General features: G+C 39.3%; 1 protein-coding gene across 1 annotated transcript in view; it reads right to left on the bottom strand.

The window, feature by feature from the left end:
- Positions 1-12998, bottom strand: part of rims3 (regulating synaptic membrane exocytosis 3) — a 33107-nt gene extending 20109 nt beyond the window's left edge. The window contains exons 1-2 of the mRNA XM_067505030.1: positions 12653-12998; positions 3629-3932 (exon numbers count right to left, since the gene is read on the bottom strand). Coding sequence (XP_067361131.1) covers positions 3629-3893 — 265 coding nt within the window. The 5' untranslated portion in view covers positions 3894-3932; positions 12653-12998. The remainder of the gene's footprint in view (positions 1-3628; positions 3933-12652) is intronic.
- Between the last annotated feature and the right edge of the window lie 2131 nt (positions 12999-15129).

Here is a 15129-nt window from a genome sequence, read left to right as displayed (position 1 = left end):
TTATCAGTTTGTCCTTGTTTTGTATATATTTTTTCCATTTCTGCTTCCTCTTCAACCATTCAATGTCCCAAATGTACTTTTCCCCCACAATACCTCTTCTCAGGGACCAATTTAACCTATGCCTTATTGGTTATTAGCTAACCAATGAAGCGGAGCACAAGGCCAACACTTGGGACAACCAACACCATCAGCCAATCAATGCGTGTGTCACTGGGAACATGGAGTTCTGACAGACCAGTCTCCTATCAATGGAGAACAAGGGTGGCACAGAAATGGACCCTAATCAAACGCGACCAAACAAGGATAAATGTTTGCCTGTCGCTTTGTTCCTTTGTCTGTGTGACCTTCTGCCAGTTCATCTGCCACTGTGGCTCACCCCTCTTATAACAGTACATCCACCCAACCTTTTGCCTCTAGCTGGTCTATATTATGAGGTAGGGAAAACAACACATTAGAGTAGCCTATTTCTCCCTGGGTCATTGAGTAAACGACCATATGTGTCCCAAAGAACAGGTTTCCAGATTCGGCCTGATAATGTTGTAAGGGACAGTTCCTAGTAGGGCAGTGACATAATACTGCTGCTGGGTGATTTCTGGGTAGAAGTTTGCTTTTGATTCTGTTAACAACAAAACAAACTGAATGCATACAAAACACAATTTAGGAATGCAGCGCTTTGATGTGTGCTTCCATTTTATTTATTTTTTAAGTTATCTAGTGCAAATTTTAGCTAACAGCACATGGCATCGCCATACGATAAAGATGTATTGGGAGGTGCACATTTAAAGTGCAGTGTGTGAGGCTGCACACTGCAACCACCTCAATAGCCACCACCCTTCCCTGACAAGCATGTGAGAGCCTACGGTGTCCATCAGGTGCCGTGCCGTCAGCTGCATCAAGTAGCAGCATGTCAAGTGATGAGGCTACTTTAGATAGCTATATATTTAGAAATTGACTTTGGATTCTTTCTTTATCCTCTTCTTCTTTCTTCCAAGTGGTAGTATAGTGTCACCACATGCAACCTGGTACTTGAATGTGAAAACACAAAATTCCTTATCTAGAGTCTGTGCTTGGTTTTTCCAGTGTAGAACTATGAGCGCCTTCATGAAGGGGGACGTGCTCATTATGTTTATATTTATCATTTTAAGCTCAAGAAAACGCAACAACTCTTATATTCCATTTCTGATAAAATAGTCAAATAAATCTCACACACATTAAACCTTTAAAATGTGCCCTGCAATGTACATGGAAGGCATAACGTGTGAGGCTTTTGGCCTTATAAACCCTTATAAGGCTACAACATCTCTAACCTGTTGTGGCCAACACAAGAGGAGCTGAGGAAAGTACTCTTCTAGCAGGGAGAGATCAGGTATGTAAGGAGCTTTGCATGATACTGTGATAGTTCCAGTCGTGATGTGTTCCTCTGGCAGCTGAGAACATCTAAATTTAGACACACCCCTCGTCTCTCCTTCCCCTTCTCTAAATCCTCAGCCCCGCCAAGTCTTCTCATCCACACTTTCCCCATTGTGCTCTCTTCATCACCAGAAAGCTCCTGTGGTGAAAATATCGACAGCTCTCTGTGAGTCAGACAAGTGTCAGCTGTGCCTAAGCGCACTGAGCTCTGTGTTTGTGTTTTGAAGATTGGAGCAAAAGCCATCTGACTGATTGGTGCCAAAAACTGGTAATGATAATACTGATAATTACAGTACAACATATGCTCAGAGCTGGCATGAGAACATATGTATGAACATATATAAGTAAGTATGAATTAATGTATGCACTCACTACTTTCTTTTAACATCATTTATGTTGCGCTTACACGCACAGAGCACTGTAATTCTCTAAAGCAATCGCTTTCTTCTCCCTTTCATCTTTCATCGCTTTTGTTTTTCACAGCTGTCATACCTAAACCCACCTGGTCTTTTTATATTTACTTTTTATAATAATGGTCCGATAAAAAAATGTGCCAAAAGAATTTAAATAATCATGGGTGGAGGACAGAGCTGCTTTGTCTCCCAGATGCAAAAGACCAGTGTCAAGCCTATAAGTAAAGTATAAGTGGGACAGAACAAGTCAGGATAAATTGTATTCAGGGGAAAAAACATAGAACACCTCAATTTTTCTGAGCAAAATATTCCTTTGAAATAGAAAATCCAAAAATGTCACAGCATTGAATGCTTTGTCACATTTTAATAAGAAGGCTACACAAAAAGCCTGACTTTAGTTGTGCATCTCATGTGTTCCACATGCTTTTTTGTGTAGACACACATGGAGGTCTGCTAACGTGCTGTCACTTCTTCTGTGTACACATGGTGCTATATCGCTATATCGACCAATGACTTGGATTTAACAAGACATAACCATAAATTATACTTTAGCTATTTTCAAACTATTTTAATCAGGGAAAGTGCTTGTGCTACTGATTAATCTTCATTCCAAATTGGTGTGTGAAATTGTTCAAAGATTTTGCTAAATGTTCAGAATCACCCAAACATCTTACAGTGGTTTGCAGTAAGCTAAGTTAATTGCAAGGTTATAGTCAATGTTGGCTTAGTGTAGATATACTACTATAAGACACTATTAAATACTAATGCATTAAGTTTAATATCTGCTATTAAATATTTCTTAATAATAATAATAATGTTAAAAAGAGGACAAACTATGGTAATTTCTTTATTAATGTAACTGGATCCAGTGAATACCTATGATCCATTTTTTCTGATAAAAATGTATTAGATATAATTTTAATCAATCTTCGAGTATATGTGGAATAATAAATTTATAAACGCATCAAACTAACAGAAAGATTTCCAAGTGGTGCTTGTACCAGGCCACTTACACAAAGCAAAAAGCCTCACGTCTTCTAATACAACTGGATGTTATCACTGAATTAAGACACTCGTACCAGATAGTGGGACAGAGACACACTGTTCTGAAAAGGTTACAGTTCAGTGTACTGGAAGGAGAGGCACAATGTGCTACAAGGATGTGGAGATATGAACAACATGTTTGTTACTGACAGATGAATGAAGAAAATATTTTACTGCACTGGAATCAGTTGCATCCCATGCTCCTCCTGGCCCTCCCTCTCAGCCTTTACCAAGCCTCAATGTGTGACATGTTTTTCTTATTCCCGCCAGGAATGAGTGGGTTTGTGTTCGCTGCTGAGGCTCAAACTGAGAAACACTTTTGTTGCAGCTGCACAATATCTGTAATTATACCCCACAGGGGACATATTACAACATAGTACCATACAGTCACAATTCATACTAGCTGCTACTGCTGCAAACCCACTTCAAAGTTACATTCAATGAAGCTCAGAACAGGGTTTTTAGCCTTTCAAAAAGGACTTATTACAATGAAAATACCATGAAAAGGCAAAGCCACTGAGCCACTGGTAAAACATTAATAAAACATAATAAATAATAATAATAATTAAAAACTATTTTGTTAGCCCACTACAAAAATCAATTTACTAATTAAACTGTGGAAGTTAAAATAATAAATGTTAAAGTGTGTATAATGAGCTAGGAGAATAAAAATAATTAAATGACAATCGGTAATAAAAAAAGGAGAAAAAAGGTTAATATGTGTGTACATCTTACAAATACATGTCCAAATGTAAACCAACCTTGTTGGTTGAGCTGCTGCGTGCTCTTGCTCCACTGCGACAAACCCACAATGGCCACCATCTTGGCACCTAGACTGGAGCGCCGCTTTTTGTTGCCAGCTATTGATGCAGAGTCCGGGCCCCCGCTTCCGGGACTCTTCTCCAGGCTGTACATGGCCCCCGAGATGCTGGATGAGCGCACCACATTCCGGGCTGCTGCACTCAAGCTGTTGAGAGTGCTCATCCCTCCCGGGCTGGGCACCTCTACGGAACTGCTGAGCATCATGGTCCTACTGGACTGGAGGACTGGAAAGTTGTAATAGGGCTGGTGAGGAACAAAAAGAAAGGAAAAGAAAAGACAATAAGGTGAGGGAGGACATACAGGCGAAGTTGGGAGGGAGTGAACATCTCAACTCAAAGGAGTGTCTAATGAAGCACATATAACAGCTTGTCTTACAGCTGCAGTAGCTCCCAATGGCTAAAGGATACTCAGTTTCAATTTCAACTAAAGTTCAGTTTTCAATTAAATTCCTCATTTTTTGCAGAGGCAGCAGAAATTGCATCCTACTGCATTTAAGACAAATAAAAAGTGAAAAGCACTCAAAATTGTTTTTGATCTCCATCCAAAATGATGGATGATGCATGATCTCAAATAGTTTTGCAAACTTAGAAAACAAAGAACACAAAGGTCAGCAGGCAAGAATAGTGCAGATGGCAGCACGCTGTTCAAGTGAGTTAAGAAATATCTCCAGTCACACACAGAAATGTCAGGCCCAGCCTGCTGTTGAGGAGAACCTTGTCAGCTCATATTTGTCTCATGGTTTTTTTGGGGGGAATCTTATTCTGTGTCTGACCTTAAACAGTGACAGATGATAAACTCTACAGACCATGTCGTCACTGGCTGGCTGAATTTTGGGAGGTGACCGATGTGAGTGTGCGCACTCAACAAACTATGATACACTTTTTAATATCTAACTGATGCCTTTGGATAAAGAAGTACATCTCCCTTCAAATGTGGACATGTTGACTTGTCATTGTAGCAACAACAACAATAACAACAGCATTCATGTTGGCTCCTTTGTTTTCAATGGTATCAGTAAGTCATGACAGTGTGGCGATAAGTCAATGGGAATAATATGAGCCCCCCGAAACCGAATACAAAAACAATGTGATGGTCACTGTTTTGTGTTGATGTTGCTTAATGTACTCAGTGAATCATCAAACTCCTTAGGATAGATATATGTGGACCATATATATATATAAGCGCTAATAGTTGTTGAGACATTTCAGTCTTGACAAAAGACCAACCAACAAGGACATCTTTTCAGTCATCAAGATTTTGCGTCCTCAGCAAATATTGTTTGAGGGAATGGCACACACAGAATTTATGCTACGAAACAACTCAAATAATGCAGTAAAGAAAATAAAACACTGCCATTAATAACATGTAGAATTAAAGACACTAATGTCAGTAACACTACCATCATGTTTTAAAAACTGCTGATCATCACATTTTGAAGTGATGCATTTATTGTTAACAAAATAACCAAAGTGGGTGCTATTGAGAAAGGATAAATCCGTGTAGCAAAGGGCAAATTTTGACATTTTGTAATGAAAAATACAGAGATGTAGCAGTGATATTTGTTATGAGTGGAAAAGAGTAGTGAGGAAAGGAGAATAAAGAAATTAAAGGAACAGGCTTGAAACCTGAAATTCAGGAGAGCTCATATGCCTTTACCTCTCCCTCTTCCCCCTATTCTCCCTCTCTTTTCTATTCCAGCTCATGCACACTCCTCTCCAGCTCTCTGGGGGGCCTCTGTACTTTGAACACACAGCGAGCAGAGCAGTAGAAAATGAGGGTAAAAGGGAGGGGGATGAAGAAGGCTGCAAAAAACAGAATAATTCCGCTTTCAGAGAGGCCTGAGGACAGAGAGGAATGAGCTAGGGAAGAAAACGGACAGGCAGAGAAACTGGGAGGAGAGAATGATTTCTTATGATGACTGGAGAGAGAAAAGACTGAAGGAAGCTAGGGCCTGATCTGTGAGAGATAATGGAGTGAATGTGAAAAGGAGAATATGACAACAACTAAGACATGCATCTATTTCTGCTTTCCTCTCAATGATGACATCCTCTGTAAATGTGTGTCTGTCTTGGCACAGTCTAGTTTTTACATGTTTTCCATATATAGTATACTAAACATTTTTAGTTAAATGAGGGCAAGAGGTCTTGTCAGTAAGTAAAATATTATTTAGGCAAAAAAGGAAATAATATTACAAGTGTGAGAGTATTTACTCCGTTATATTATCTGGATATGAATAATGGTTGAATTAAATCCAAACCCAAACTCCCACTTGCTTTTAGGAGTATTTCAATCTCAGAAATCTGCAGTGTCACCACCTATTGCCACAGTCTTTTGCCTGGACCTAATGACAGACCTGGAACCCATCTATCTTCATCTCTGCATGAGACAGTTTCGCCTGCCATATGTCTCTGTGCTCTCTAACATCTCATCTCAGAGCTCATTTATTTCTCCTCCTGTCAGCAAACTGGTGGCTATCAGCTTCTTCTCTGCACCTCCACACACCTCCCATCTCCACCTCGATGTGTGAGATCTGGCCTCTTGAATCGATGTTGGTGTTAGAGAGCAATAGAGATCAAGAAACGGCAACAACTGAAACTAAAAGAAAATTACACTTTCTTTAGTTAATATTAATGTTTGATAGATGAAACTGGAAAAAAAGAAACTACCAGCAAATTTGTATGAGTGAAAGAATGCCATGAATGTCTGAAGTCTGTCCTAGTTTGCAATTTCATAAAACCTGACAGGACAGACAGAAGCTACAGACCGAAAAATATTAACTTCTATGTAATTCAACCAAGCATGGCTTTTTGCGATTGAACACAGAGAAGCAAACCTGAAAACCCTCCTTTCAATTGCTCTCATAAATACTGTACAAATGCCACAACCTTGTAATTAGACATGGCTGAGCGATCCATTAATGGTCTCTTTAAAGTTGCTCCAGAGTATGCAGGCTACTCTGTCACTGTTGGTCAGTTAATTAACCTACAATTTAGTTGAAAACTAGATGGAAAAGACACACTGTAGGTCTTAGTCTTCTCAGGAAATAAGCAATTTTTTATAAATGAAGGAAATTTCAACCACTACACATTAAAATCTGCCTTACTGTCTTTTATTATCTTGCTGGTTTAATTTATTTTTAATTAGTTTTTAATTATTACGTTTTCAATTGTGTGTTACTTTTTAGTGTTTTAGTGTTTACTGTGCCTATTATATTCATACCCCTTAAAATTTTCCACATTTTTATCAAGTTACAACCACAAATGTAACTGTATTTTACTGGGATCAAGGTGGAACATAATTGTGAAGTGAAAGGAAAATGATATGTTAATGACGGTTTTCAAAAGGTTTTACAAATAAATGGCTGAAAAGCGTGTATTTGTATTCATCCTCCCTGAGTCAATACTTTGTAAAACCACCTTTTGCTGCAATTACAGCTGCAAGTGTTTTGTGGTATGTCTCTACTCATTTTGTACATCTGAAACTTCTGCCCATTCTTCTTTGCAAAATAGCTCAAGCTCAGTCAGATTGGATGGAGAGCGTCTGTGAACAGTAATTTTCAAGTCTTCCCACAGATTCTCAATTGGATTCAGGTCTGGATGTTGACTGGGCCATTCTGATACATGAATATGCTTTGATCTAAACCACTGTAGCTCTGGCTATATGTTTAGGGTCGTTGTCCTTCTGGAAGGTGAACCTCCTCCCCAGTCCAAAGTCTTTTGCAGACTCTTAACAGGTTTTCATCTAAGATTCTCCTGTATTTAGCTCAATCCATCTTCCCATCAACTCTGACCAGCTTCCCTGTCCCTGCTGAAGAAAAGCATCCCCACAACACGATGCTGCCACAACCATGTTTCACAGTGGGGAAGGTGTGCTCAGGGTGATGAAACCATGGGCCTCTTGGCTGCTTCTCTGAATAATGCTCTCCTTGTCTGGCTGAACACAAATGCACACCATACTTTTCAGATATGTATTTGCATAAGAAATGGAAAACCATTTATTAACCATTATGTGCCAATTTGTGTTAGTCTATCACATAATATCCAAAGAAAATACCTTAATGTTTTTGGTTGTAACGTGACAAAATGTGGAAAAGTTCAATCGGTATCCACTTTTTCAAGCCACTGTATTTGCCAAGAATTTTTGGTTGCTTCAAGCTGAATTTCCTATCTGGGACAGGGATGAGTAAACTGAGTTTAATCATAGCTAAATAAAATGGAAATATATAAATGTATAAAAGCATCTATCATCAATCTTCTGATGGTCATTTAATATGGTTCAGATGTTATCAGATATTAAAATTCCAAATAAATCTTAAAACTATTATATTGTGGTGTGGTTATCTGAATGTCAGTTGTTTTACATAATCTGATAGGGGCCATCATTCGACAGATCAAGTGTTCCTTTTTCTTTCTCACCAAGCAATTGGTGTCAAAATATCAACCACAGTATGCAGTGTGTGTAATAGTATGCGCATATTGGGATGAACAATGCTCAAAATGTTCAGCAAAAGGTGAAATTCTGCGTAGCCATCAAGTCTTTGTTTTCTCTGTGCAAAATACGAGAAACTTATGTGAAAGAAAATTACATTTCATTTAGAAGCTTTAGTTTTTACATGTTATACATGTTTTACATGTTATACTTAGCAGAACTTTGTGATAAACAATCACTCCGCCAGTGCACAAGGCCAGACAGGAGCTGTATTGAACTTCCTGTTGAGGCTACCATGGAAACATCCCAGGTTATGGTAATGCATGTGTCTTCCCAGCACATGCTATAATTGCGTGCGGCCTGGTGTGGCTGATGCAGCTCTCTGATCATAAGGGGTCTCTTAAGACGTGAAGACAGAAGGCTGGCTTTGCATCTAAAGACACGGAGGATGGTAAGAGTGCCAGGCTGTGGGATGAGTAAGAGCCAAATGGATCACACGCAAAATCACACACAGAGAAACCCAGCATAGTGCAAATACCCATATGCTGTACTGAAAGTATGTGCCAGAGCGTGGTCGAAAAAGCCAGAATAATATTGAATGACAGAGGGCAGTGACACTGCTGTCTTGGCTGACAAACTTGAATAAGCGTCCAAATCTTCTGTGAAACACTCAGCTCTGACACAGATTAGATTTCAGGATCATATTTGCTGTGAGAATATCTGCAACAAACTGACCATAGAAAGTCTCAGCACCATTATATATTCACAAAGTTTCCATTTCGCACTGTGCGAAGCAATACTATGCTTGGCAAACACATACACTACTCTGAATCAAATGCTAACAGCCATGAACTAAACAATAAGAAAGAGTTGCTTCTCTCATTGGCCCAATCAAACCTTTATCCAATAAAATATTTAATCAGGTGAGTCACTGAGCCACTAACTCTACATCACTGGCAGACATAAATTTGATCTGTCACACCATGTTTTCACACAAAATGCCTGAACAGTGTTAGATCAGCCACAGCAGAATAAGGTTGACATTTTTTCTATCAAATAAGCCTGTCTGAGGTTGTTTAAACTGTCATATGGTAATGTGATCGCCAGTGAAAACGTGGAGCACACATCTGTGACTAATGTTAAAGCAGGAACCAGCTATTAACAAATCTACTTTTCTGTTACAGGCCATTTGTTATTAAAACAAAGACATGATTATCCAGTATACAGAAATACTATCCATAAGCCTTTTTCACACAATTATGACAACAACAATCTTTGTGAGCTGGGTTTTGATGTGTTGTGAAAATGTGCTTGGTATTGATTTACGCAAATTAAAAAGTTTAAATGCAAACCTTTCCTTCTAGCACCTTAGTCTTTAAAGAATGATTATATTTGATTACAACTTTGGTTTTATTGTCATAGTTTTGGCTGTCAATTTATTTATCTATTCATTATTTCTACCAAACAAACTGCTGAAATATGGAGACACAGTGATGATCTACAAAACTGTTTAATCGGGTAAGAAACATCAGAGATAATTTGCAGACACACTGCTCCACTAGGTGACATGTTCCTTCATTCCAAAATTAGGAATTGGTATTTAAATTAAATAAATGCTGACATAAATGCTCTGAATCACCCGTATTCCACCAGGTGATCTAAATGAAGAAACATGAAGCTAGCAATGCAATGTTTTCATATCAGCAGTGGATCAAATACTTTGTCCAGGAGTCAGCAGCCTTTCAGAGAATTGAGACTTCTCTCATATGATCACTTATCTCCCCACAGCAGTCTCACCAGTTCACAGGCTTTCTCTCTACTCACTACCACAGGACATCTGGTGTGAAAATATGATACTATTTATTTTCATTCTGCCCCTGCAGTCACACCAGCTAAACAAACTCCCGTAATAGTTATATTTTCCTCAAATGTATAAGTTGTTTAGAAAAAGTCAATATCCAAACTGAGACTGGGAGTTTTCCTGACTCATGGGCTGCTTTCTCTAGTGACTAATATGGTCAGTGACATCTGTTTCACTACCCCTCAGCCATCACCCCCATCTCTCCATCCCACCTGGAATGCTGGTTGCCTGCCCAGGGCAGAGTAGCACACAGAATCTCACCCCATGTACCATGTCCGAATGACTAAGTCTCAGCTTTCACTTCATGGGCAGTGGTGGGCTAAAGCGGGGGCCCACAGTAGGCCTGCAGGGACACAGCAAGGGTTTAATAGAGCATGCGTCCTTGTCTTATTTACTGCTAAACCTCTGGATGCGTCTGTGTGCATTGGAACATAGTCAGATCCTATGAGAAGAAAAATATAAGAGTTTTATATTTATCTTATATTTTTAAGACCTCTATCACAGGCTTTTAAGTATTATCTTTCCCATCGTCCATTTATATGTGACCTCATTTTTGGTTTTCATTTGACTGATCTGTCCGAATGATACTGATGCTGGCATTATCTTTGATGATGATTTGAGGATGTTTAATGATATAGTTTATACAAATGTGCCCAAACTCCGTTTATAACATTACCATGCTATATCATTGACCTGGAAGAGGGTTTTTTTTCACCCTGCTATATGGGAAAAAACTAAATCTATATTATATGTCAATCAGTGATGTGTTATAAAATTACCAATAAAGATGTTTAAGCTTAAACTGGTGTTAGGCATATCTTGGCTTCTACTGCTCCCCTAACACATATAAAGGATTGAGTAAAATAGATGATGAGGACTCCTGCTGTAACATTTGAAAAAAGTACACTATCAACTGAAAGATCAAATTACACTGTGTATTGAAATGTAATGTCTCCAACAATATAGGTCAGAGCCCTTAGCCACATCTATATCAGCTGAATCTTTCTGAAAGTAATTGAGTCTGAGTGTAAGTGTGCAAAATAATGTTGTACAAGACTATAGTGTTTCATTAGCACGTACACTTTGAAGCGAGAAATGAGGCGCAATACTTACCAACCATTAAGGTTCAGTCTAACACAGCCACTCGTTCTACCAGTTGGCAAGTGAACCATGCAGTACAGATGGTTGTCCACAAGTGCACACAGTCACAAAAGATGCAACAACACACATACATAGGAATGAACCTAGATGCACACTGAAGCCTGCTCATTAGTATGATAAGTGTCTGCTTGTCCCATTGGTTGTTTTGATGTTAATTATGATTTCAAAGAAGGCTACGACCAGCAGGCAGCAACTAATCTGAGATGTGTTCAGGTGTGTTAGTGCATATATTGCTGTGTTGTTTATTGTTGAACTGGATTTGCCCTTTGCCCTTTCCAGCTATCATTTGATGAGTGAATGTTTGTGTGCATGAGCAAAAGCTTTTTAAAGGAAGATGATACAGTGCCCAATTGTCAGGCTGGGATTTTAAGTAGCCAGCCCATTGATACTATCTGATGCATCCCTCTCTGCTACTCTGACTCAAACACATAAACTAGTACACACACACCACACACACACAAATACACACACAATGTTTCATATATTTTTTTTAGTAGAGCGAGATATGTCTGCCTCTGAACTTGTGTGCCAAACCTGCTTTGTAGCCACTAACAACCAAAGAATAACACTAACTTACAGATACCAGAAATGTATATGTGTTATATTTTATTTGGAAAATCGAGCGAAAGACACCTAGTATGAGTAACATAATTTGAATTGAGATGAAAACATTGTTTTGTTTTGCCTGCATATGTGTGCATACATGTGCATGCCATCTGACATAATCTCACACCTCAGCATGCACTTGGCTTGACCGGAGTACTGGCAGAAGACAGGCATCTCAAAATAAGCTCATTCTCACCCCCACTCTTTATTCCCTCCTCCCTTTAGCCTGCAGTCTTTTTTGCATACATACAAAAAAGTCAAAATGGGGTAAAGCAGTGCATTGTTTTACCCTGTCAGGTCATGCATTTGACTTCTACACAACAGATCACGGCAGATCACCTGTAAAAGCGCACAATTGAACTCCCAACATTGCTGAACTTTCTCCCTTATATAGCTAAATCAATGGAGAAAATTGCATTGCTTAACTCAAGCAGAAATGGTAAAAACTCAAATTAGATGCTATTACAACTGGCATAATAAAAGCAGAAAAAAGAAGAAAAGGGTATCTACAAGTGTTTACACATTACAATCAATACATACAGCCTTAATTTTTCTAACATCTCATATGGCCATATTAATCCTTTAAACAGTTAATGAGATTGAATGAAGTAGGGGGAGGCGTGAGCTTGTAAGCTGCAAGTGCATGTCTCCAATACTAGCCGACAAACAAACAAGAAGCTAACTCTCACCAGTTGACACTAATCATCTAATATCCATCGCCTCTAAAAGCAGGCCCGCACAATGTAAGACTGAAGATAAATTCAAAAGACTGCACACAATTTGAGCCGTGCGCATCCTACCATTGCTCACCTGCTCTGCTACGGATTGCATTATTCATATTCGCAATATCAGGCTCTATCATTTCCTTGCGAGTCTCTACAATTAAATCGAGAATCAGAGCACTTACCACTTAGAGCGAGGCGAAGGCTAAGTGTGGGTTCGCAAGTTGTCAAATAAAGGTTTGCTTCTGTCTTATCTGTAAGAATGACATCGTTTTGGGTCTGCAGAGCTGGTTTGCTGGACGGCGGTTTGCTGGACGGTTTCTCCGCTCAGTGCTGCTGGTCGCTCTGCATCGGAGGCGCGGTGAGAGACGCGCCGCTGTGGAGCGAGGAGGAGTTGGAAAGCAAAGAGGGGAAGAGGAGAGACGCGATTACCGCGGGGCCTGCGAGCTTTCAGCGGCGTGGCAAACAGCGCCAACGTGTGGTCTTGTGAGGGACATTACCGTGGACCTCATCTTCAGTGTGCAGAGGGAGGCTGGACTGAGATTGTCCCCAGCGTGCAGGGTTGAGTTATACGCATCCTGTGTTCAGTGAAAGCCTGAGTTAGCGAAACAGCTTTTAGTCTAAACCACGCTCTCAACCTCCTTATTACACCATTCTGCAAAATGTGTGAAGGGCCAGCATGTTTAAGTTGAAATAACGTATATGGGGATTAGTTTAATATTTGGGGGAAATTGGACGGTTCGCTTTCTTTACCAGAATTTGAAGAAAATGTCGATGTCATTGTCAGGTGGAATTTAAAGCGACCCTGCCCTGAGCTGTAGTTAGCTAGATGTACAGCATTAGTTAACAGATGCAGTAACACAACAGGTCAGAGCAACTTTATATTGATATTTGTATTAAACGCTCAGCAAAAAAAAAGGCATTTTTTTAAAAGACAAGTTATTGCTTTTTATTATGATTTAAAGCCCCTACCATTTTAAGTAAGTCTTAAGTTTGTGGTCAGGTAACTGCACTAAGCTACACTGCTGCAAATAAGACTTGGGAGAATGAACGTTATGCTACTACCCGCATCGTATCTTACTATAAGAGGTTGGATTATCCAAGCATCCAGCATTTCTATATTTTAGACAATTTGGAGACTCAAAGCGCTTTTTAGCAGACGTAGACATGATGTTCACTGAAAGTGTTTGCATAATTGCGTAATTTATGTTAAGTACGCTAAAACATTTAAAACATGGTCTTTTGTAATTGAATGCACTGCACTGTGCACAGACAGTGCTTCATTGTTTCCCTCTTCACGTTAAGAGCAGGTAGCACCGTCTGCATACATAGATCAAATTAACGTAATAAATGTAATATATTTTTCTCCCTAGCCTCTTAATGGTACCCCAATTCAAATGATTCTGTATTTAGTGGATTTACTCAACACAGTTTGTTAATTATTGTCAGTCATTGTCGGGAGAACATGGTGTACTGAATCTAATGAAGCTACAAACATGAGCAGCACAAAAACTCAGGTCAAGACCCTTGAACTGAGTTGTGCCACTCAGTACTATAATAGCTGCAGACAGAAGTCAAAATGAAAGGACTGATCTGTTCAAATTAGTAAGACATGAAGCCCATATTGCCCCTATGCAAAACGGTGTTAAACATATTAGAGCACCATACATGGTGCAAGCTGCTAGAGTCAAGCCACAGTCAATTAAATTATGGTGCACATCTAGGGTCATGTGACATAGTCAATGTGAGCTATATTTTTCAGAAGAGAAGGTGATGGGTTGGGAATAAAATCGGAAGTGTGTACAGCTTATGACAGAGTTGTATGCTTGTGTGTTGCAACTCAAGAGAAGAAACTGGCTGCATTTACACATTTTACAGCCCACCATAAGACACAACAGGTCAGATATTAATTTAGTATGTATAAATGTCTTAATGTATTCCAGAGTGATTACATGGTCTCTATAAAACATTCTGTGTGTGTGTGTGTTCGAGTATCCAAAGGCGTATCTTTCATATAGCACTGATCCACTCTGTGCAGCTCATGCATACATTATGAAAGCACAGGCAGACTGGCATTTGGATGCTACAGCAGTTGTTGATTAGATCAGCTTATTTGCTGTTGGGCAAACAAGAACTCATAAATACCCATATTCCTCAGTTAAAATGTGTTTAAGAGGTACGGGGTGGCAATTTAAAGATGTTCCACTGAAACAAATGCAAAAGTGCATTTTCATGAAATAATCTATTTCAAACCTTCATTAATCTGTTTAATTATTTATGTATTATGTGCTGGTAGGGGGTGGGTGGGAGGTTACTGCTGACAGACTCAGATGTAGGAGAGAAAATTACTGTGATGCACACGGTTGCTGGCAGTGGATGCTGTGTTACCATTTATAGGTGTGCATGAAATCCAAGAGTTGTATGCATAATGCTTTTCGCCTTGCCATGAGATGCTTAGACTTAAAATGATTTGACACACATCAAGTCACACTGAGACACAGATATCACTGATATCACTTAAAGTCCCTGCTGTTAGCTGTGAATATGCTTCAGTCAGCAAAACCATAGCTTCTACACCAGCATTACACCAATGTCGGAGTAAGTCACTGTATTACTCAACACCTAATAAATATGTATTCTGTTAGCTTACACACACACACAC

This window comes from Channa argus, chromosome 1 (genome assembly GCF_033026475.1).
Source record: "Channa argus isolate prfri chromosome 1, Channa argus male v1.0, whole genome shotgun sequence".
Classification (NCBI taxonomy): Eukaryota; Metazoa; Chordata; class Actinopteri; order Anabantiformes; family Channidae; genus Channa; species Channa argus.
This window is presented reverse-complemented; position numbering and strand designations above follow the sequence as displayed.